A 24,256-nucleotide genomic window follows, 5' to 3' on the forward strand; every position below is an offset into this window, starting at 1 on the left:
GGGCGACTCAGGACAACACGAACCCCCTTTTTTTAAGCCCTAAGTACCCCTTAGTATCGCGAGAAGTGAACGTCCCCTCTCGCCCCCCTCCAGAACGTGTGTGTGTGTGTGTGTGTGTGTGTGTGTGTGTGTGTGTGTGTGTGTGTGTGTGTGTGTGTGTGTGTGTGTGTGTGTGTGTGTGTGTGTGTGTGTGTGTTTGTGTGCGCGCGACTGACGCTGCGTGGGGGTGTTCGCCTGATGTCATTTGGCAGAAAGGGAGGCTGAGCTAACGGTGGGCACACGGGTGGAAAGCATAACAATAACGTTACCGTTCAACCGTCCAGACTCGGACCTATAACGCCTTGTTTGGATTTAAATACGTAGCGTTAAAAGGCAAGTCCAGCCTCCTCCTTAGCGTGGTCCGAGGAAGAAGAGGAGGTGAAACGGACTGGCTAACGGACTGAAAGTACCAGATGCTATTCCAGCGGAGAAGGAGAACGGGCTCGAATAGGCAAGAGAGGGTGATGGGTTCTCGTTTTCCTGACGGCTAACGTTAGACCTTCGCTAGAACCACGGATACGGCGAAGTGAAGGGAACTGGCTTTACTTCTTCTCCACCTCCGCCTGTGTGACAGTCTGTCTGAAATGCTAGCGCAGTCGCGGTCTCGGCCGTCGAGCAACCTCTGGGCCGCAGCTCGGCACACCGAGCCCGAATCTGGGAAATAGCTAGCTAGCTATCTGCTAGCCGCAGCTGTACCCGATGCTGCTGCTGCGGCTGCAGCTGCTGCTAAACGGATCCGAAAGACAACACAAGCGGTTCAGGGCCTTGGCGCTGAGTGAACTATTGTTTTACCTTCCTGGACTGCAACGAGCATTTGAGATGTGATGCTTTTGTGCGTCGTATTTGAGCCTTTTGTAGCTGGGGCTCTCGCTTGCTTAACGCGAAGGAGCTAACGTTGCTGCAAAATGCACAGCAGAACCACAACAGCAGGGTCCTGTTGAAGGGGGCGAGGTTAGACTGATAACAGCCCACCCTGTGTCTTTCAACTATCGGGGTCACATTTGGACAACGACCACCACATTTTCTCCACGTCATTCTCCGCTTCATCAGCTGGCGATATGGATAAACTAACCATCATTTCAGGGTGTCTGTTTCTGGCAGCAGATATCTTTGCAATAGCCAGCATTGCAAACCCTGACTGGATCAACACTGGTGAATCAGCAGGTAAACGAAGCAGGCTATCACTGCCATTCAAAACTGCTATTCTGTTTTGTGTGATTTTAAGCAGGACCTCTTGCCACTGTCCCCGCATCGCAGGAGCATTTGGCCGTCAGATAATCTCCACAACAAAGATCAGTTCCATTGTGCGGAGGGTTTTATCTGCAGCAACATCTTTTGTCTTTCACAGCTGTGTTGCTTGCATATTTATGTTGCTTGTTATTGCCTCCCAGACCAAACTGCCACCAATAATTAGAATTTAATAACTGATCAGCACCATGGATCTCTCCTGCTTCTGGCACTGCAACTAATTATTATTTTTTATGAATTTTGATTAGTGGATGAGTAGGAAACAAAGATTTCCTGTATTCCAAGGTAATGCGTTTTATCTGATCCATGCTGATCATTTTTGCTTGATAATATTGCTGAAATAAGAAAATTTTTTGTTGCCATTTTTCACTATTTTCAGACATTTTGTTGGCTACAGAGGCGATTTAAGGGGGGAAAAACCTTAATCATGCTTTTCATTGAATTGTTGGTTGCAGTATTTTTTTGTCGAGCGATTAATTGATTCAGCAATTGAGGATGATTTTGGTTTGTGTTTCTCTGGTGACTTGACACTTGAAGTGACCTCCATGTGATCGCTTGAGGAACCACAGCAGGTGTTTATTTGTGATGTCCCTGCTGATTTTGGACAGAAGCGCGTGCTATTTGTCCTCTCCTTTATTTGTGTCAGTACTTAAAAAAAAAAAAACACATTCAGGCTATTGATAGACAGCTGCTCCTCTTTGTTCCCTCTGCAGGATGACAGCTTAGTAACTGGGTCAGGGAGGGTCCATCATCCACCGATACACATCCAAGCTGTATTAGCTCAACACAATAAGCACTCTGTGCAAAAGTACTAATAGGATGCAAATGAAATGAGGGCACCATTCACAATGTATTGGAGAGCATATAATGGATCCTTAGCTGGGTGTGAAACAAGGTTCTTGGCTTTGGCTGGAGATCACATCTAAAATTAAGTGTGCTCCAGCCAAAAAGTGCATGGCAGCTCCCTGCTGAGATCCACCATTCTGTACCTGCATGTACAGAAAGTCAAACCTTTGCTATATTTAAACTGCAGTGTTGTGGTGCGTGTGGGTGTTATTATAGAATGGGTGTCATGCAACGACCAACTTCCACCTCCCTGTCACTGTTCTCACTTCCCCTCACAGCTTCCACTGCTCTCTTTGATGATGTGATGCAACTTGTCTTGGGTGGTTTTATGAGACGTGGAGGTGAAAGGCGCCTGGCAATGGCCTACATCTCCCTCACACCTTTTTTCTCCTGCAACATTTTGAGGATGTAGCCACTGTTTTGGAATATCTGATAGTAAACCAGTAGATTTTTAATCTAGTAAGTATTCCAGAAAGGCAGTTGTTTTGCTTGGACGGTACATTTTCACCTTGGGCTATAGGTCACTGTTTGTCCATGGTGGTGTGGCATGTGTGGCGTGGTAGTCTTATAACAACTTCTTTAGATTATATAGTCAATGGGAAATCAAATAGAGATTCAGCATTATGTGTTATTTTTGACACAAATTAGGACTCCTCTGTGTCAATAAAAGATCCTTTATTATATTTTTAATGGGTTGAGCGTGCCGTCTCTACCACCAAATTGTCATTAGTTTTGTGGTACTTATTTAGCATTTAATAATGATTTATTACACACCATAATGTAGTTTAACCAGAGTGTTTATTTTGTATTCATTAATGTATTTGTCAACAACTAGAACTCCTCCTGTGGTCACCCATTAGTGGAGGCTGGCGCAACAGCTAATGAATGAGAGTAAACCACAGCTGTAATAATATGAAATGTCTTTCTTCATAGGAGATGTTGTAGGCTAATTGTTGACAAATGTTGTATGTTATCGTATGTTATCATTTTCTCTGAATACCTCCAGCCCTCAAATACGTGCTGTGCACTGAAGTTGCCTCATTTTCAGAGCTTTGATGGTGTTGTACCGTTTTTTTATATGGTATATATATTATTATTGTGCAGCCAAGTAACCTTGTGCGAAGATCTTTTCTTGACATATTCGCTCATTAACGTGTGTCTCATATGTATGTAGACAAACACATTTTCATGAAGGACTTCAAATTCAGTTCTCAAGTCATTATTCCTTTTATGGCCTTCAAGTTGGATGATATGCGCTTTCATGCCACATCATTTGCCCCTCTTCATGCTGCCTGCTCATTTCATATTTCATATTTCATATTTTCAGCTTGTGACTTTGGCTCCTCTATGTCAGTACTAGGGTTTCTGTTGTCCGGTAATTGCTGTGTTTCACTGGGAAAATCTGTTGAAGTCGGCCATATTTAAGTCTGTTCGTTCTAGTAAAAATAATTCCAGATTTAGATGTGAAAATATGCACGTTGGCTTTCTTGCTCCTCGCGTGATATTTTCACATCTAACTTTGTCAATTAAAGGTTTATGTTGACCAAATCAGAGTTTGTGATTGTTGCAACGGAGGAAAGACAAATCAAGACAGTTTTGGTGGGTTTTATTTTGTTTCTGTCAAGTTTGAATGAGGTGTGTTTTTCAATGATTAGATTAACGCTTCTGTAAATGGAGCCTGGTGGCTTTGGGGAGAGCGATATAGCAGCTGTTTCTAGTTAAACAAAAAGGATTTTACGCTTAAATAAAAAGGTCTATCTCTGCAGGCATCCTTTCTATAATGTTGTCAGACACTTAGAATAATAACCTGTGCCTGTCAATGGCAACAACACTTTAGTGGACGTACAATGACAGCCAGAAGCATTACGTTGCAGGCTATTTCGCAGCTGCTGGCTACTGCGCTCTCACTCGATACTGGACCAGTTTCAAAAAAATGCTGTCCCCATTAGTCACATTGACACAAAAAATGGGAAAGTAGGGGTTGTAAATGCAGTTGATATTCAACCGTAAGTTTGCCCATTTTCTTCCAGGTCATGTGGAATAGCACCAGTTTGTTTTTGGAATGGAAATGGCGAGGAAATCCTGGCCAGTTCAGTTTGTCTACCTGTGGCCTGTTTTGTCTTGATTTTTAGATTGTCTGAACATATTCAATAATTTTAGCCTTTGGTCTTTTGAACACTTTGGCTGATTGTTAGGCCTCTATCACAGCTGACATGCTGCAAAATGGGATTTACCCTAATAAAGACCACATTTCTTGCATAGTACTTGTGATTAAGTTTTTTCTTTTTCAAATTGTTTGTTGTGAGCTGTTTGCGTTATTTTGTTTACCCCATTCCACAGACTAGTGTGTTGTTTGAAGTTAATAGCAAGTAAGAGCCATTGTATTATCTCCTATCAACTGACCTCGAGCTTTGTTGTTGTCTTGGGCCTCAGTGCTCGACAACCTGCCCTTGTGGGACCTCAGTGTGTCGTCGTTGTACTCACAGCGTGAAGAAACAGACATGTTTCCCTGGGCAGTTAACATTGACAGAAGCTAACTTTGCTTATTGAGTGTGTGGCTTTCTGTCCCTATTTTTCAGAACTGATAATGAAAACAAGCTATGAGGAAGGAAAAGTGGTACGAGCAGACAGAATGTGTATCCGTGACAGGGGTGTGATGTCCTCAGGTACTAACAGCTGAAGCTGATTTCCTGTGCTGAACTCCAAGACAAAGATATTGTTGCTGCAGTGTCAGACACAAACTGTGATTCTCGGCCGCTCTGCCGCTGACTGCAGTCCTATAGATGTTTGCCACCACAGTGGATGGCCTGAATAACCCCTGCTCTGTATGCATGCATACACACACACTCTTAAAAAATGCTAAATCACGCCCAGGTACAGGCTGGCTTCTCATCATGCTGCTGTATCCAAGGCCGGTGATGATTTTCACACGTATCATCTTTCCATTTTGGTATATGTGTAATTTCACATTTTTTTGTTGTTTTTTCTTTACCTCCCCGTCTGTACTGTTGTGCCCATGTCACAGGCCAGTTAACCATTTCAATATCAACAGTGTGAGCTGGATTTAATTCAGGTGGAAATCGTTCTCAGTTTAAGAATGAGGTATAAACACACACTGTTCCAACTTGGCATTACCCTGCAATTACTTTGCAAAGTGTTTTATTGTATGCAGCGAGCTACTGAATGAGGCAACAATAAAAGACTGCTGTTGATGGAGATCACAAGGTGGTAGTCGTGACAGGAAGATGTGGCATTGTTTCGCTATTCAAGGAAGAGGTGTTTTAAGACACAACATGGCATTTTTGTCATCATTGATTGTAAGTAATCACCACAGACATTTCCCTTCGCACCAGATGTTTATTATCCCAAAGTGCATGCTATTCAGTATCATTTGTGTAATAATAAACAGATCCAGAGTACTATGGAGTTGCAGTTGCCCAAATGTGCTGCTGCAGGTGGCGTCAGTACCAGAGTTCGTGATTGTGCCTCAAACATGCTAGTTGTCATAGCTAGATTCTAACTTTTTCACCGAAAAGGGAATGTACTTTTTGTACAATGTTGTACAAAAAGCATGAAAAAAGTAGTATTGTCCAAACTGCAGTAGATTATCACTGGTACTCACGAACTGCAAGTGTAGTTATAGTCAGGCATGATCTAAAATAGATGAAGTGGGAGAATATTAGATTTTGTTATTTCTGGTATCCCTTTTCAAAGTACAAGGACACATCGTGTCATTGATACAAAGCAATTGAAACCAGGCTCAGCCATTATCATCCACTTGCAGATCTGCAGAGCCAGCAGTTCGGATCCAGCCCGGGCCACCAACAGGCAAAGACAAAACCAGCAGCACTGATTCAGAACTGCAGATGTGGACGTGACGATGTTTGAAAATAATAAGCAAGTTTAATTATTACACATGATTCAGAGTGTTGAATTTAAGGCCGTAAGCAGCTACAATGCTCGCTTCCTGCAGAGCGCCCAAGTTCTAAAATTACAGTAGTTATTACTTTCATTCCCTGTAGGTGGAGCCATTTCAACTGCTGCGTATTATTCTACTATTCTAGAAGTGATGGAGGCTGTCGTGTGTTGCATATGTTCAACAAAAATGGTAGCATTTGGCCATAAAATCTCAAATAATGTTTCCTTTGACTTTACAAAGTTGAAAACATGTTTTGGGCCATACACAGCTGTGTTCCGGTGTCCCTACGCTGTAAAAGCCTCTAGCAGCAGCCGCAGAAGGAGCAGCTGTCGGCTGCTTTAGCTTGCCTACTTGCCGCCCACCACAGTTCAGAGGCTTGTTTGACTCATCCCTCCAGAGCTTTCAAACAGCAGCACCCCCTGCGCTCCACTAATGACAACATCATCATGCTGAAGATGAGCAGACACGGACCTCATTTCCTCTCATTTGGGCCGAGACATGGTGAGAGGAGTATTTTGATCATAGTGAGTACAGAACTGACTGTAGGCTAACTGGTGATGGAGGTGCGAAAGTGAGCAGGCGCTCAAAATGGAGAATTGGTCCATATTTTTAAACTAATATCAAATGTGTTTATTCATTGCTTCCTGTTGCAGTGCAGTCATCTCAAGTCGGTTCTGGTGGACTCGTAGGTCAGAGTTCACGATTGTCTGACTCTGCAGATGTGCGCTGTTGGCCAATAGAAACACAGATGCTCTTTGCTTGGAAATGAAATCATTATGCTCGTGACGTACCATCACCATAAGTACAGACTCATTGGCTTTCTGACAGTTTGACATGAGAGATTTGATACCTTTCACATGACTGTTGTTAAATATGAAACTACAGTCACAGCTTAGCAACTTATCTCAGTAAATAACAGCTTGTATGTTGTTTGTTTAATCCATACAAAACTGTAGTGTGAAAAGGAAAATTTTTTTTGTTGCAATATTTCTTGTCTGGAAGCAGTTGCCAGGCAACCAGCGGTGAGTGTTAATTAGTGAGCTTTAGAGATGCTGGTAGACGGACTTTTTTGGAAAGATCCAGACTAGCTCTTTCCAGTCTCTAAGCCGAGCTACGGGTTGCTTTTAGCTCTATGGTTAATGGACAGATATGGGAGTGCTGTCGATCTTTTCGTCAACTCAACAAATAAAAATACTTCCCAAAATGTTGAGCTATTCCTTAAATGTATGCTTAATCATATTTTAACACAGCCAGGCCAAGTGTGCAGCTGAAGTGGAATCTCCCATGTTAGAATATGCATCGTGAACACACCGTTGTTGTGACCAGACCAGACTTTAACTGGAACTGTTATTGTGTGCGCTTGCTTGTTGAGTTGTTTACCTGTATCTGTGTACCATAGCGTGCCTGCCTGCTGTAGGGTAGGAATTCCACACAGAGCTAGTGAAACAGCAGGAGGCCACAGGATCCAGGGGAAATGGTCATAAACCAGTGCCATTAACCACAGCTTTCTGACTTTCGCCTCATGTTCTCCTGTTCCCAGCACCAGTCCCTGCTTTCTGTACCTCGCTCAGCACCCAATCTTTAACTTTTAGCTCAAGGTTATTCTGTAATGATGGTTGACTTCAGCAGTAGGCTGTTGAGTAAGCCTGCGAGCTGTTAAGCTGCCATTTTTTGTCATGACCTCCATTTTTTTTTCTTTTCATCTGCACAGTAAGACTGTGATAGGTAAAAGTGAGCACAGAGAACATCCTTTTTACTTGATCCTTGGTTGTAATGAAACATGTGTTCTCGAATAACACCATTCCTGTTGTGTGTGGCCTGAAAGGTGGGTTGGTTTTTAGGCCTGTAACAGTAGATGTAAAGCCCTCACTTCTGCAGCATCTAGCCTACTTTAAGATCTGCAGACTCTCAAGGCGTTTCTTTTGAACCACTGGCATTGTTTGTGTGGGTTGTTACTGTAAATGCAGTGCTTTCACTGTGTGTTATAAAGGGGACAGGATTTCCTCAGGACTGCAGAACCCACCACACCCCCGCGGCAACAAGAACGCTTTTCTCGAACAGGCTTTGGCTTTCTGTTTGGATTCAAGTGTTTTAGACACAATAGGTTTGTTAGCAGCATCATATATACATACGGTGTGTATTCAGTGTTTAAATATGCAAAGGTTATTGTGGACAGGTTATGAAACGTCTGGATTTGAGTGCCAGACAGAGCAAGTAAAACTCTTGACCATCTGAAATTCCAGCTTGCATACTTGTCTCATGCACACATCCGCCTACCTGCTGAGCCACTGTTGAACTTTTATGTCATCGCCCACAGAGGCTTGCCATTTAGTGAATGGGTTATTTTGTGGTCAGTGGAACGAGTGTTTACCACTCATTAATTTTCTTTTTTCAGACTGTGATTGAAACATGAAGAGGACATGATGTATTATTTTGAGATGACATTGTGTCAGTTAAGCCTCAATTTAGAACTCGCTTAGCTTCATACCGCATATTCTTGGCTGTTTTACATAAAAGGACAACATTTATTTAAAGAACTCCCGTAGAGTTTTTGACCTCTAGTTGTGCAGTGGAGCTGTTTTTCTATTTGTGAGCCCCCATTAATTTTTACATCACCAGAACATGGTTCAGTCTTGCCAGTGGCTTCACACTATCACACTGATCAGCAGGTGGCAGTAATGAGCCGAGAGTGCACCGGCAAAAGCAGGGAAGAAAAAGAAACAAGAAAACTCCATAGTTAACCATTAGGTAAAGTTTGTTTTTCTTACCCTTGAGTTTGTTTTGCATGGGTAGGCTTTTTGACTTCATGACGTTTAAAGCCAATGGCATTTGAAGAAGTTGGTTTTCTGAGGAGCGTTCAGACCAAAAACAGCGGTGTGTTAGCGCTGAGATCAAAACAAAGGCAGAGTTTGAAGATGAGTATGGTCCGACCCATCAGTACTGAGTGCTCGTGGGTCTGGACATCAACATGTTGACCAGCGTTGCAGGTGGTATGATGGTCTCTAGTTAGCTAATGCAGCGCCTTGTTGGATGACATTGCAAAAATTGAACCAGGTTAAAGTTTTTTTGACAAACAAACCTGATTTCTTTGCCAAAGCTTTTTGTGCCAACGTAGTGGCCTCACTGAAGTGCTGGGGGTGGCTGCGTTTTTCACTCATCTCGCCATCAATCCAAAAAGACCATTACGCTCTACATCATCCAAGTGCACACCACTAAAAGCCATCACACTGACGCCCCCTCTAAGTTTTCAAACGCCTCTCATTCCCCGCAGCCCATCGCTCACAGTCCGCCTTTCTTTTGCCTGAGACCTGTGATCAGCAGAGGCCTGAGTGATGCGACGCTGTTCTGCTTACTCAGGTAGAAATTCCCCTGGAGGACGTGCTCTGATTGAATGGCGTCTCTCCGGAGTGGCCGCACCACTGGAGCATGTTCCTGCTCTGTGCACTAGCCCTAACGCAGACTCAGAGTGAGCCATTCGTCTCCCTGTCTGATCAGTGATCGAGAGGTATAGTAGAGGTATGAAAGGGGAGGACAATTTGTCTGAAATTACTGCAAATTCTTTCAGTGTCACTCCTGCGTGGGACAGATTCACTCATTGGCAGGATTGGTTTAGTCCTCTCCCTCTCTTCTTGAGTATGAAAGCACAAGAAAAAAAATGTTGGCAACTCGCTGGTCCCACCAGCTCCTCGCCAGCTCAGAATTGGTGACAAATTAAAGGAGCTTCTCTCTGTTTTTTCTTTCCTCCTCCTTCACCTGTTCCTCTTTCACTGTGTCATCAGCTGAGCTGCTATGCTTTAGCCTTCCCCTCACAGGACCTTGTCATTGATTGATGCTCCAATTCATCACAGCTTTACTGTTTTTCTCCAGTACAAGACCCTTAATCTTTTGTGCTGTTTGTTTTTTACCCTCACAATCTTTCTCCTTTTTTATTCCGCTTTCAGACATACTGTCTCCCTCAAAGATGTAGTCTATGAAATTGAGATCACGTGCGCAAACACGAGCTGTTAGACTACCCTACTGTGCGCAGATACTGTACATCATAATGTGTTGACAGCTGCTTCACTTGAGTTTTGAGGGCCAGAATGAGATATTATCAGCATCAGTGTATTATTAGCAGAAAAGGTCAAAGGTCACTGGGACCACACAAAACACATTTTTGTCCACTCAAGAATTGGTACGCTAATTATGACAAAACTTCACATAAATGTGGATAGGACAAATTGATGAGGTGATGGCATTTTCCATCCAAAAGGTCAACTTCACTGTGACATTGTAATGATCTGCAAAAACCACTTTTTTGGCCATTATTCAACACCATAACTCAGGAACAGAAGGGGAGATTGTGACCATATTTCACATTTGGTCAGATTTCACTGAATTTATGGCATTAATTTTGGGTGTTGAGATCTTCTTCTTCTGTGCTGTTGGGTTGAAGATGCGTGTGAAGCATCCACGCCTTGCGATCTGTAGCTTCTTTGCAGCAGCATCCATATTTGAAGCATTGTAGTCCACCAGAAGCTCATTGGTTTTACTGATATTTAGCTTGAGGTGATTTTTGTTGCACCATGTGATGAAGCTCTCTACCAGTCCTCTGTATTTTTCTCACTGGAATCATACACATCAATATAGTGATAGCTTAAAATTTGCCCCAAAATACACTATACTTTTTATTAAACTCTGTCAATATGGATGTAAACTGCAACCTGACTGGTCGGCAGAGCTAGTTATTAGCTGTGTAGCATTATATTCTTACAGATGATTATAGATGGTACCCAAACCCTGTCCAGTGCTGAAGCATTCGCTAACAGGTTGAAAGGCATCAAAATGATTCAGCAAAAAAAAGCTGGATGATAATTAATTAACTTTATAGACTCTTTTAGCAGTAATTTCCTTGAACTTGCCGTCGACTGATGTCCGCTAAGCTGCTCAATGTATGTGTGCTCCCATATTACTACAGCTAATGTGTGAAAAAAACATTTAAGGTGTCAATATCCAGTGTTTTCACGTGCTTGGTGAACGCTGAATTCACAGATCAATAAAAAAAGATTCAACCTCTCTCTGCAGGTGCCCTTACAGTTGGTCTAGTCCGGCAATGTCAGACCATACACGGGCGAGACCGGACCTGTATTCCACCACGGCTGCCCCCAGAATGGGTGACTACACTTTTCTTCATCATCATGGGCATCATCTCCCTCACAGTCACCTGTGGACTGCTGGTGGCATCACACTGGCGCAGAGAAGCCACCAAATACGCCCGCTGGATCGCCTTTACTGGCAGTAAGTGAACGAGACGTCAACTTTCACGCTGAATTAAATTATATTTGCTTTATTAGACTTGCCGTCATCACATTTCCCCTGGAGCTTTCTCACCTTCTTCTCTATCTCACTGCATCTGTCTTGACATAACTTAAGAAAAATCACCTTTGCTGCATTAGTATTTTCATGAACACAGTCTCTCTAGAGCAGGAAATAATGAATGAAGAGATGAGTGTGAGAATGAGTTAGAGAAATTGGTTTAAGCCCAGTTATGTAATTTAGATGTGCGGACAAGTGTGATGTCAAAAACACCCAAGGCTATATACAGGGTGTGTGTGTGTTCGTGGTTTCAAGAGCGACATGAAAATGTGTGTGTGTTTGGTTTGCATTTGCACATTATGTGTGTTGATTTTGCGTGCTTGACGACCACTCTCACTCCCTGAAGCTGATTTATTTTGTAATGCAGCTCCTCTGGTACCCGAGTGGGTGGCTTACGTGCCATGGCGTTTCTCTAGTGTTTTCCCTCCCTCTTTGCCTTGAACACTGCTACTCTTTTTTTTTTTTTTTTCTTCAAACACGATTTCTGTATAGATGCACTCGATAATAACTCTGCATCCATCTCGTGCACCGTGGCTGGGCTGGTTTCGTAAGGCTGTGTGGGAGGGCGGACGTTGATTGGTCGGTTAGTTAAGGGAATAGAGGGCCTCAAGCGCCCTTTTACAGATGGAGCAGCCTGTGAAGCCACAATCCTTTGTATTATTGTTCGAAAGCTGTGTGCATGTTTCAGGACCCTGTGCCCTTTTTGTTTTGCAGATTTCAAACAAACACCCAGTGCTTTCCTCATGTTTTTTTGCCTGCCAGGCCAAAGGCAGAGTCATAATTAGGTTTTGTAACTCTTCCTAATCACTTGCAAATACCCAATGAGTCACCACTCTTCAGAACCCCGAAGCCCTCCACAAACTGTCTGTCCGGTGAGCACAAATCTGTGTCACAAGCTAAATTGGAAGGCATTGAGTCATTGTTTAACGAGCACATGCAGAGGAAAGTGAGGCAGTTGCCACGGCAACAGTGAGCAATTGTCACCCTTGTCCCCTAGCTAAGCTTCTGTTGGCCATATTAGACAAGAGGTATATTATTAGTACTGATTTTTTTTCTTTAAAATGGGTTGAAAGCATGCTGATGATTATCACTTCAAATGCTGAAATAAAGCTTGGAGACTTGTGATGTATTTTCGGTATGAGGGGGAAGAGGCTGGGTTTGCTGTAAGAGAGAGATATAGTAAATCACTTTATTCAGTTTTAGAACCCCCATTAGCTGACACTTTAGCAGCTGAGGGTCTTCCTGAGATCCTCTTGTATCTCAAGAGCCTTTTTTCGAGTGTAGAACAGTGATGAATAGGCAAAAATGGGACCAGCTTGTTTTTTTCCATCTGATGTTGCTGAGTTGCAGTGGCGAACACCTCTCTGCTGTGGGCTGAGCGGGGGAGAGGGTGAGAGGTTAAGTGAGGAAAACGGGTGGGGGCTGAGGAAGAGTTGAGTGAAGAAGGCGAGCGGAGTGAATAATCATGTTTTTAGAGGTCAAGAGCTGAGAGTGTAAATACATGAGCGATCGGTGCCAATGTAAAGACACAAATGGAAGGGAGAATAAAGTGAAGCTGGTTGTAATGGGACTGGGGTGGTTCAGTCGGGGCAAACAGGTGATGAAGGTTGAGAGAAGGTGGGCAGTTTGTCGTGGAACTGGCTTCAGGCCACTGGCACCTGAATGGACAGCTTTGTATGACCAGCACAAACCCGCCTCTGTGTCTCTACAAAGTGCACGCACGCACGCACGGATGCACGCACGCACGCACGCACACACACACACGCACACACACCAGCAATGTGGAGTGGGAGTGGAGTAATAATAAATATAATTCTAACAATACATTAACAGTAACTACAGAAAATGTGTTAATTACTGAAATTACAAAACAGACAGGAATAAATATGTGTATAATTTCCCCAAACTCCCCAGGTATTAATCATAGCCCCACACGCATGGTTGGTCCACAATAACTAAGGTCCTCCCTGAACAGAGACCTGATTTTAGATTATTTTATCTTTCTGGGGTGTCATGGCACCTTAAACGTGTTTTGGCTAGCCTGATTTGATAGGACTTCTCGCTAAACTGACTGTTTCTGTGGTTGAAAAACAAAGTGATGCTGTTTTAAATGACCTCTGACATATCTTTGGCATTTCTATACTGCAGTACCTTGTTACATTTTAACCAACATTAACAACATCCAGTTAACTGCATACGATATATCTGTCAAGCTCATATCAACTGATTATGTCGAGCTACAGCTAATTTGATGTGGAGGCTAATGGGAAGGTGTTGTCAATTAGAGCCACCTGCTGCTGTTTTGCCAGAATGATGAGCGTTGTTAGCGAGGAGCTTCGCTCTCAGGGCTCTTGTTAACAGAGCTGGTCTAGATTTAACTTGTTCATCAGACAGGCTTGTCAAATATTATGTAACATGACTGTATTGAAATATGGCTCTTAAACTTGTCAGTCTTGTCAAAAAGCTCTTCACTTCATCTGCCGTACCAGCTCTGTTTCTCAACTTTGTGAGTTGAATTTTAGGATGAAATACTTTGAAGCTGTGGCAGTGAACCACAAATGGCCCTATGTAGGGGAACACCGTACCAGTGCATCTGCATGCTCTAATACATTATGTCAGAATAAGCAGCATACATCTTCTAATGATGCAGAGAGTAGAAACAAGATGTATACATGCAGCAATGTCAACAACAGAGCATAATAATTAAAATGTGTGAATAAAAGTATCAGAAAAGTTACATATTCTCTAATAGACATTTTTTTGATGAAGCCATTAATTGTTACTCTATAAAGTGTAAAAAAAAAAATCACCATTTCTTGCAACCTAAGTTTTCAGTTTCCTACAGCTCAAAGTGACACCTTTACACCTTGTTTTTTTTCCCGACCAGCTGTCCAAAATGTAAAAATATTGGGTTTCCTTTTACTTGAACCAGAGACTGTTTAGCATTTTTGTGTGAAAAGGATTTGTGTGATTACTTGATGATCAAAACGGTTGCAGATTAAGGCAAGGCAGTTAAGGTACTTAGGAGAAGCAGCGGACCATGAGGTGCACTTCAATTAACGCGCTGGTGAAGCTTGCAGGAAAAATGCTGATGCATGTATTTCTGGCTCCACTTTTAGCTTAGCTTTGACAGCGTGCTTTTGCAATCATACCCCCCTCATAGATAAACACATGGCCAGAGCAATGAGCCGGCAAAATAACATACATAAATATTTGTGCGTGTGCCTTGTGATGCAGGTTTACCAGACATGCTTCATTTATGCTCGCTGGCAAACTGGAGACGTTTGGCTTGTTTGAGTCAGCATAACATACATCTGATTGGCTATTCAAGGACTGTGTCTGAACATGCTGTCATTCTGATGTTGCACAGTGCTTGATGGCTCACATGCCAGATAAGGCAGGAATTTAGTTTTTCTAAAAGTACAGTGAGCAGTGTGGCAGTCTGACAAAAACAGTACCTTAGACTATCAAACCAGTTTATTAGTTAATAAAGTAACTGCTTGAATGCCACACTCAGTTAATGTTGTTCAGATGAAATATAGGTGTGGAAGATTTGATGATGTGAGACATACTGTTTATTCTATAGCTGCAATTCCAATGTCAGATGTCGGTGTGATTTAAAAATTGTATTAAACAACTATTCCTGTGTGTTAGTCAAGCAATATTTAAGACACTAAATGTCCTTTAATCCCAATATCCAGATTGCTGTACTGCTGCAGACTCCTCGAGTTGCAGTCTGGTTAACAAAACTGTTTGAGGCAATATCAGTGAGATTTTTGTTAGAGCAGAAGTCATCTCTCGGGTACTGAACAGCGCTGCAAATTGGCAAGATAGAGTAAACAGGTTAAAGCTAAAAATGGCTGTCACCAAGTGGATTTCAGACTGTCGAGGGAACCAAAATAATTCAACACAGCCTCAGTGAACTTTAAAGAGCTGCCATGCCTTCTGCTCGAATACTTCGCTCGAAACTGAGGTGGTTTATGTTTATGTAGCACACGCTAAGAACATGTAACAGTTCATATTTTCAGAGAGTCCAGGGAGATATCATCGAAAACGTCTGACTGAGTTATTTTTGAAGTACATGAAGCTATTCCATAAATTCTGCACAGCCATTGATGTGTAATTCACAAAGTCACACAGTTTATTTTGCTGCTCCACATGATTGTGTGTTACATAAGCTTGATCAAGAGCTTCTGTAAGGAAACAGAAAATAGGGAGCCATTATAATTGGTGATAATTTGTTATCCAATCACAGACGCATACTTCCCGAACAGTAAGATAAGTTTTAGTAATGGCTCTCACCTCTCATGCACCTCTGACATGCAGAGCAGAACATCACATCATGCTGTCCCTCAGTCTGCGTGATGCACATGTTTACTTGTAAAAAGCCAATTCCAATGATTTTACAGTCTATTTTCAGGACCTGTGGAGTGAGACTGCATTTGTGAACAGTCAACAGTTCAGTTGTATAAAGCCTTATGTGACTCCAGAGGAAGCTGCACAAAATCTGATGAATTGCCTGAGGTGATGTCACTTGAGCAAGTGTCAGATGGGTCGTAAGACTACGAGTAAAAAAATGGAAAAAAAAAAATCTAACGTGTGGAGCTAAAAAGAGCGAGCTTACCGGACCACCTCATGCTCATGCTTGAGGCTAGCAGCGCAGGGCTGCATTAGCCACTGCTAGCTATGCACAACTGACAGCCAAACTGCCAGAAGTGGAGTTGCATTGTGGTTAATGTTGGCAATTGTGACTATTTTTGATTTCTCAAACAGCCCATTGTGACCCCAGCAGTGTTACAGAGGTCTTTTGAATCAGGTTTCTATATTCCCACACCCCAATTATGGAAACTGGGTCTCTTGTATATATGTAAGTTTAAGAAATCAGTTGCAGAAAGCTAACCCAGTTACTGAAGTGCATGTAAACACACAAAGCGAGCCACTTTAGCTGAATAAACAGAGCTGGATGTGGCCGTTTAGAAAGCTTGAAATCTGATTAATTATTTGCACCTTTAAGCGTGCAGAGAAATTTTAAACTCTGTTAATCAGCCCGAGGTGGCATAAAGAGCTTAGTTATGGTTCGTGGAGAAACATTTACTGAAACTAATGCTACATTCAAGGGGTTTCAGAAATGCTGTAGATTTGTCTTACACTCAAGGATGGCACTTGGTAATGATAGGGTTTTACCCACAGATAAACTGCCGGAAGCCACTCAAAAGTTTGACTTTACTAACTTCAAAGCTGAAATGAAATCAAATTCCCGAGGGATGCTTTTTAATGATTTGCCAAAACATTTAACTGTGGAGGAATGCTGCCTTCAAGTTTTATCAAAAATATTATATAATATAATAGTAACCCAAGCAATGGCAAACATCATATTTGGGTTTTAGGGAAGCAGTTAATTCTATATTAGGCCTGTTGTTGCACATTAATAATGAAAATGCCAGAGTGTAAGGAACAATGAAGGCATTTCTGAGTGAAACACGATGTTTGATGCCACCATATAAAGTGCATTCTTGAGTTGTTAGTACTGAGCCGTAGACCTGCGCTCTGCAAACATGTCTGGCCTTGTCTTTGAATTGTGTGTGTTTTTGTTTTTGTCTGGTTGTGTGTACAGTACATGATGGATTTACAGGTTCATACTAGCACAGCACACATTATTTTTTGACATCATTTGTTCATTGACAGTAGAGATGGTCAGCAAACCTCAGCATTTCAACATTATAAGTTGTATTCTTGTACAACACAAATTCCAAAAAAGTATGGCACTCAATTTGTTAATCCGTTTTGACATATACTCAAATGAAAATAGTCCAGAGACTATAAATTTAATGCTCCACTGGTCACAGGTGATAGTATCATGATTGAGTATGAAAGGGGCATCTTTGAAAGGCTCAGTTGTTTACAAGCAAGGATGGAGTGAGGTTCACCACTTTGTGAACACATGATTGTATAAAGGATGTTACTGCATGGGCTCAGGAACACAGCATAAAACTGCTGTCGGGAAATAGTTGGTTTGCAAATGATTACAATGATCAGTTTTTATTTACCTTTTATGTAGTGTCCCAACTGTTTTGGAATCAGCTTTGTACAGTTTGGGGATGAAGTCAGTGTTTGTCATCTCTTGTGAAGTACTCAGTAATTCTGTCTACAGTTTAAATGCATGTGCAGCAATGCAGCCGGACAGAAAATGAATAACTAAGAACTTCACTTTTGGTCGAGGCTTCTCATTTGTCACACAAATTCACAAGTCTCAGGTTCCCTCATGTAGTGCTTATGGTGATATGTGACACATGTAATGTTGGTTATTTTCCATGGAGACGTCACCTCTGGGCCACCCTCTGTTCCTTTAGCTGCTGTGCTTCAATGCAGTTGCTCTTGCAGCATTTCTTCCATCTGTCTTCCTGAAAAATGGAGCGTGATCCTGAGGTTCACGTTCCATATTCTAAAACAAATGGTCACCCACTACAGCACTTGCTATCAGAGGCTGAAACCTCTCATTTTAGCAAAGTTTAACGATTTTACTTTGTGAGCACACAAACAAGCAAACACCACATGCATTTACCTGATCATCATCTTCACCAAGCTCTCTACTAAAGTAATTTTTCAAAATTTGTAGCTTTTACGGCATTTTCTGGTCTTTGTGCTGTTGTTATTACAAACATCTCTGTTATAACCGTGGCCCCTTGACTCGCCTTGGGAATCTGGCTTATGGGAAATGGTGTTCGTTAAAGACCACTAAAAAACAGAAATATGAAAAACACAATAATATTATATTAGATAAATTGTCTGTTCTGTTTTTGTTAGCTGCGTTGTTACTATTAATGGGATTCAGAATGAGGTTTTCTCACCCGAACGTTCAGGTTTCACTTCATATCTCAATATGAGACACTTAAATCTGCCAGTTCTCGCTGACAATTTCAGCCAAAGTGCAGCTTAAATGATCTTGGTGTCAAATGTTTCCCAATATCTGCCTTGAGCTACTGTGGTGATAATAAATTGAGTGAAGTTTCACAAAATAAAACTATCCACAATGATTTGTGCATTTCGTCTTCCAATAAGGATGTTATTGTAAAGTGAGCAATGAGTCTGTCATCCCACAAGAAATGACGTACTGGCTGAGCCAACTCAGGACTCCTGTTAGTGTACACCTGTCAGAATGATGTATAGTCTGTGACATTTAACCTGTTTTGAAATGAAATGTCGAAGCATTAAAGTTACATAAATGCCTGAGACGCAGAGTCACGCTGCTCACGGTGTACACCATTCGTCTGCAATGTGTAATTGCTCTTTCAAAGCCATTTGAAAGGCGCAATTGTACGTTGCCAATGAACTTGGTAAAATTGAATTCAGTTTGAGCAGTCAAGTGAGTTCATGCTTAATTTTCTGCATCTTGTGTGAACAAAGCCTGAAACGTAGACTGAGGTCAGACTTTCTTTTGCTTTTATTTCTTTCTTAAACCCTATAGGTGTATATTTGATTATATGAGTCTGAAAGTATGTGTAAAAAGTACAATCTAGGGAGTAAAATTGCGCAGAATCACATGTGAGTACACAGTAAACTAACATGCCCTCTCTTACTCTTTCCAGTGATCCTGTTCTGCATGGCAGCGCTCATCTTCCCCATAGGCTTCTATATCAACGAGGTGGGAGGCCAGCCGTACAAGCTGCCCAACAACACAGTGGTCGGCTCCTCATACGTGCTGTTTGTCCTCTCCATCTTCTTCACCATAGTGGGACTTCTGTTTGCAGGCAAAGTTTGCCTCCCGGGCTGAGGACTCGACCGTGCCCGCCTCTGGACTGACGCGAGAGGCTCTGAAAATTTTATGGGATTTGCAAAAACACAAAATGACTGAAAATCAAAAACAACAAACTCTGGCCAGAAGCCTGACACAGGGAAGTCTTTGATTATGTGTCAAGGGACCGCAGCAGTGGAGTACCATACGACTGAAACGTGGAAAGGAATAAAAGAGCAAAACACTAAAGGGGGGACATGGGCACAAAGGGATGGAGGAGTGTGAGAGGGGGCAGCCGAGGCTGTCGCAGCACCCTGCCAGTGTTGATTTCAGATACGGCTGTCTCTCTGTTTTTGTTCTGTTGGGAAAAGGGTGCTTCATTGGCCACTGTCATGGCAACTGCAGCCACAATGCTGGCGCACGTTTCTTGAGGACCACTACAGCTGCTCCTCGATTTGACCCCCCGCCCGCCCTCAGCACACGTCTGCGCCGTCACGACCGCTCCTGTTGCTATTTTTGGCTTCTCTTAGCTATTTCAGTTGTGTTTTTCTGTTGGTGTACATTTTGTGTTTTTTTTTTTTTTTTTTTTTTTTTTCGTCTCCGTTCTCCCTCCACAACCCGCCGCCTTTCCGCTGAAGTAGCTTGAGTGTAATTGAGGTTCACTGAACTGAATCCTTGAGGGGGACCGGAGGGTTTTCTGCCAGCTTGGCTTTAGAGCAGGGTTTTTTCTTGCCTGTCACCTCACACGGCACCAGGTGTGTGGCTGGGGAGAGCAGCTGTGAGCCCAGCTGTCTGGTCCAGCTCACGGGCTGCTGTGGACCAGAGGAAGGTGCAGACGTGCTGCCTCTTTTTCTCACAACCAGCTGCAGCTCAGGAGCAGGTAGCAACGAGGGGTGACCTCCCTGAGCAGCAGAACAGGAGGTCAAGTACCGTAAAGGAGAATGCCACTCAATGTAAGACCTTGCATTATGTTATTATTATTTACATGGACAGCAGCTGAGTATTAGTGAGTGTTGACAGCTGCTTTGCTAAGCTAAAGCCATGATGCTGATAAAACATCATTTACCAATAACTAAAAGACTGTGAATTTAGAGAAAATCATCTGAACATAAACACACCTCTTGTATTTGTAGTAATCCTCTTAATTCTGTTAAGTACAGCCACGAGCACTATGGCCTAATCAAGGTATTTTTCAAAGGTGTGCATCACTGTGGAGTTGAGATGAACTCGAGCGCTAATTACAGCAGGCAGTATTGACTTTTCTAAGTAGAAGCTGACGTTACCTAAGGTGTGAAAATTGGTGGTATTCTCCTTTAATGTTGGACAGAGAAGAAGGGAGCAAGGAGTGTTTTTGTCTGTTTTGTACAACATTGATGGCACAGGGACTGCAGGTCAGGTCCATGCATGGGGCTGCGCCTCAGTGTGCTGCCCTTGAGGCCCATGATTGTGAACACACACACACACACACACACACACTTACAGATCAGTATAGCATCCACACTGTCTGTACTGTGTAAATCCACATATTGGGGTTTCAACTAACCGTTACTTTCATTGTCTAATACAGTCACATTCTAATTAACCTCAGAAAGCAATGAAAAGTTCCTGGAGCCCAAAAGTAATTCTTTATCTGGCTAATCAAAAGTTTTCGGCTATCTTGCCTCCGTCAAGGTAGTGGATTATTTTCTGGACTGGGGCATAATCGTGCTCCAGGTTTCAGAACTACAATGCTCATAATTTGCCATGGAGGCAGTGAGTTAGCTGTGGGCTACAACCTGAGTCCCGATTTTTTTTTTTTTTTTTAGCCTGTAATTGTTCACATTTTGACAAAGTGGCACTGTTAAAAGTACGCCGCAGTAGCTGTTGTTTGGCATTTGTGCTCTAGGAATAAATGATCAGTTGATAATCAAAATATTTGCAGATTAATTTAGTTCTCATTGAGCTCTTCAGATCTTCCATATATACACATATAGGCCTCACATGTTTACACTCATTATTTGTGGAGGATACGACCTTCTGACACTCAGATCTGTCCTGAGAAGTGTGTGTCTGCGTGTGTGTGTTAAATCAATCACGGAGCCCAGTCGCTAAGTCTTAGAGTTTTGTTTTGTACTTCTGTTTCCTGCTCAGCTTCTCTTACTCTCGGTCTGATGATGTATACTGCTAACTCTACACTCTGCAGTGCCCTGTCTTGGTTGGTTCAGTATTGTGCCATGATGACCTGTTTTTGTTTAATAATGTACAGACACAAAAGGCAGGATTTCTGTATTAGGAAGCACTGTGCATTCAACAGTATAGGTAACAGAAATAGAAGCACCACAAATGTATAAAAAAGAACTTCTTACCTCATTGTTTTTGTTTCTGCTATTATTTTCTAATGGTGGCAATGTGTGCCCTCTAATTTGTCTCTTGCCTTGATCGGATGTCTTCACATAAAGCCTATGATCATAGGAAATTATTTATCACTGAATAAAACGAGAGAAAATGGGTGCGTGACTCTGACACAATCTTTATGATTTATTGTGCTTATTTAAGGGTATGTGGAGCATGGATCTAATCAGCGGCTGAGCTTAGAGACAGCAGCAGATAATTTAATCAGAGAAATGCTCCTTAACCTATTGATCGGAAAATCAACATGGTGCTTCTGCAGGATGTGGCGCAAATGTCCTTCTACTCCCACTTCATTAAATCTGAAAAAACAGACACAAATCCTCCTGTGATTCAAGGGCAGCCACCCAGGATGCATCAGTGAAGAGCTTCAGTATTGATAAGCAGTCGAGACAGAGTTTTCCTTTTGGGCGTCAGTGACCTTAAAATCTGATTCTAGAATAGTACTGTCTGGGCTAAATGGTTTAATTAATTTCCACAGTAAACATTTTCCTTCACTGTAATACCTTAAGCCTGGTTTTAGAGACACAGATAATATGCATCAACCCTGAGAGGAGTTCAGTGATGAATGCGTTAGTTTGTGACTTTACACACCCTTTACATTAACCTTGATTTGTTATTGAAAAAAATTTATATAATCTGTCCTAACATTGCATGTGACAGCTTCTGCTTTTGATTACAACTTAACCTTCAGAAGGTCAGTTTTGCAGGCATTACATTTAGACAATTGACATTTGGGAGAAGGCGTCCATTCACTTTCCTCCTGAAGGTTAGATGAGAAGATTGATACTACTCTAATGTCTGTATGCTAAATACGCCAGCTAGCGTAGCATAGCATAAAGACTTGACTAGCCTGCTTACTGGTAAAACAAAAACCAAAGTGTATAAACGCATGGTGGTCATGTGCTTGAAGTTTCTTCTTGGAGTCTCCACTGGTTGCCTGACTTTGTGCTAAGCTAAGCCAACTGATCGCTGAGCGAGGTATCAATCTTGTCACCTAACTCTCAGCAAAAAAGTGCATTTCCCAAAATGCTGAACTCCTTTAAGGTTCATGAAACCTGCTGTAAGCCTTCTGCTGCAGAGAAAACAATGAAAATCTGTAAAGTTGGAGTGTTTAGTTGTTTTTCTGCAGCATTAGCACTTCAGTTTATGAGTTCTCTTAATTAACATTTATAGATAGGTTTAACACCTTTCATTCCTTCACTAATGCATTACAACAGTGTTCAATTCTCAGCACAAGTCCACAATACAAAGGTCTTTAAATTCATGTTTGTCGCCACGAGTCATTTTCATTTATTTGTCATTTTCTCACTGTGTGCAGCCGAAGATAAGGCAGCGCTGCTCCTCTCAGGGCTGCACCTCTATTAGCCTCGCAGTGACCTGCAGCGTGGAGTTGAGCATGAGCGGTGTTTCCATTTCGGATTCCAGAAGGTCACAGTGTTTCGGCTCAGTGGATCACATCAGTCCAGCCAGCAGCGCTCTGCTCTCTGAAGACCACTGCGGGACTTTAAGCAGAATGTATGCAGTACATTTATTACTGCAGACGTTTCCAACCAGGGGGGTCAGGACCCCCATGAAGGGCCCTGAGATAAATCTAAGGGGTCACCTATTTATGAAAAAATAATGCTACATTTTTTTATTACCAGTGAATATGTCAGTTACTCTGAAAACAACACACACAGCAGTTGGAGACAGGCGTATAAGACCTTTGTGGTTAACGATGCGAAATGTTTGCTTAGGTCAAGGGTCAAAACATTACTGTTTTGTACCCGTCGAAGCTAATGTAAAAAGTTAAAAAAAGAAGAAGAAGAACGTACTTGTTATTATCACAACATTATATATACATGCACCACACACATGCATGCTTTTTTGTGAAATTAATTCTCCGCGTTTGACGCGTGGGGGTTATTTAAGGAGGAAACCCCGGGAGAACATGCAAACTCCACACGGAAAGGCCCCCTTTTTTCCTTGAGCAGCAGGCACCGAAGGCATGGTGGAGGACACGCCACCAGCGCCCACAGCGGGATTCGAACCGGGGACCTTCTATCTGTGAGGCAACAGTGTTACCACTTGTGCTACCCCAAAACAAGTCAGATTTCCAAACAGCAGCCTCCTCCTCCTCTGTCACTATGGCCACTAGAGGTCACCACCAACAATAAACGTAAATATGAATCGTGTTCGCACAGAAGACCTTCGTGGCTGCTTTTCCCGTGAGGATGGGCTGCTTTGATCTCATCTCGCTTACCTTTTCTTTTAGAAACACTGCTGGATAGTTTTTTTTTTTTTTTTTTCTGTTCAGGCCTCCAAAAAAGCATTTCAATGAAGTTATTGGAAATTTTGTGCTTTAATGATTAATTTATTAAGGTTACAAACTAGAAAGGTTGGAAACTGCTGTGTCACTGCATTATAAATGCTAAAATGCCTCTCATCTCAAGAGCACAGCACATAAGCAGAATAAATACATAAACATGTTTTCTATTGTATTAGCTCTATTCGATGCTCCTGCAGTGTTTGCTTGCTTTTATCCAAACTTACTGTGTGTGTGTGTGTGTGTGTGTGTGTGTGTGTGTGTGTGTGTGTGTGTGTGTGTGTGTGTGTGTGTGTGTGTGTGTGTGTGTGTGCATATATCACACTGCATATGCATTGAAGTGACCATATAAAGTTAGCCTGGAGGACTGACAGATGAGACTGCTCGTCTTGATTTAGTCCGGCCCTTCTGATCGGCAGCA

The 24,256-nt window shown here is 42.3% G+C and overlaps 1 protein-coding gene across 1 annotated transcript; it reads left to right on the forward strand.

Annotated features, from left to right (window-relative positions):
* The first annotated feature begins 236 nt into the window (after nucleotides 1-236).
* Nucleotides 237-21,628, forward strand: mosmoa (modulator of smoothened a). The gene is made up of 3 exons (XM_070981585.1): nucleotides 237-1,203; nucleotides 11,117-11,329; nucleotides 18,994-21,628. The coding sequence occupies exons 1-3, from the start codon at nucleotides 1,098-1,100 to the stop codon at nucleotides 19,176-19,178; spliced, it is 504 nt and encodes a 167-aa protein (XP_070837686.1). The 5' UTR covers nucleotides 237-1,097; the 3' UTR covers nucleotides 19,179-21,628.
* The last annotated feature ends 2,628 nt before the right edge of the window (nucleotides 21,629-24,256 follow it).

This window comes from Chaetodon trifascialis, chromosome 15 (genome assembly GCF_039877785.1).
Source record: "Chaetodon trifascialis isolate fChaTrf1 chromosome 15, fChaTrf1.hap1, whole genome shotgun sequence".
Lineage (NCBI taxonomy): Eukaryota > Metazoa > Chordata > Actinopteri > Chaetodontiformes > Chaetodontidae > Chaetodon > Chaetodon trifascialis.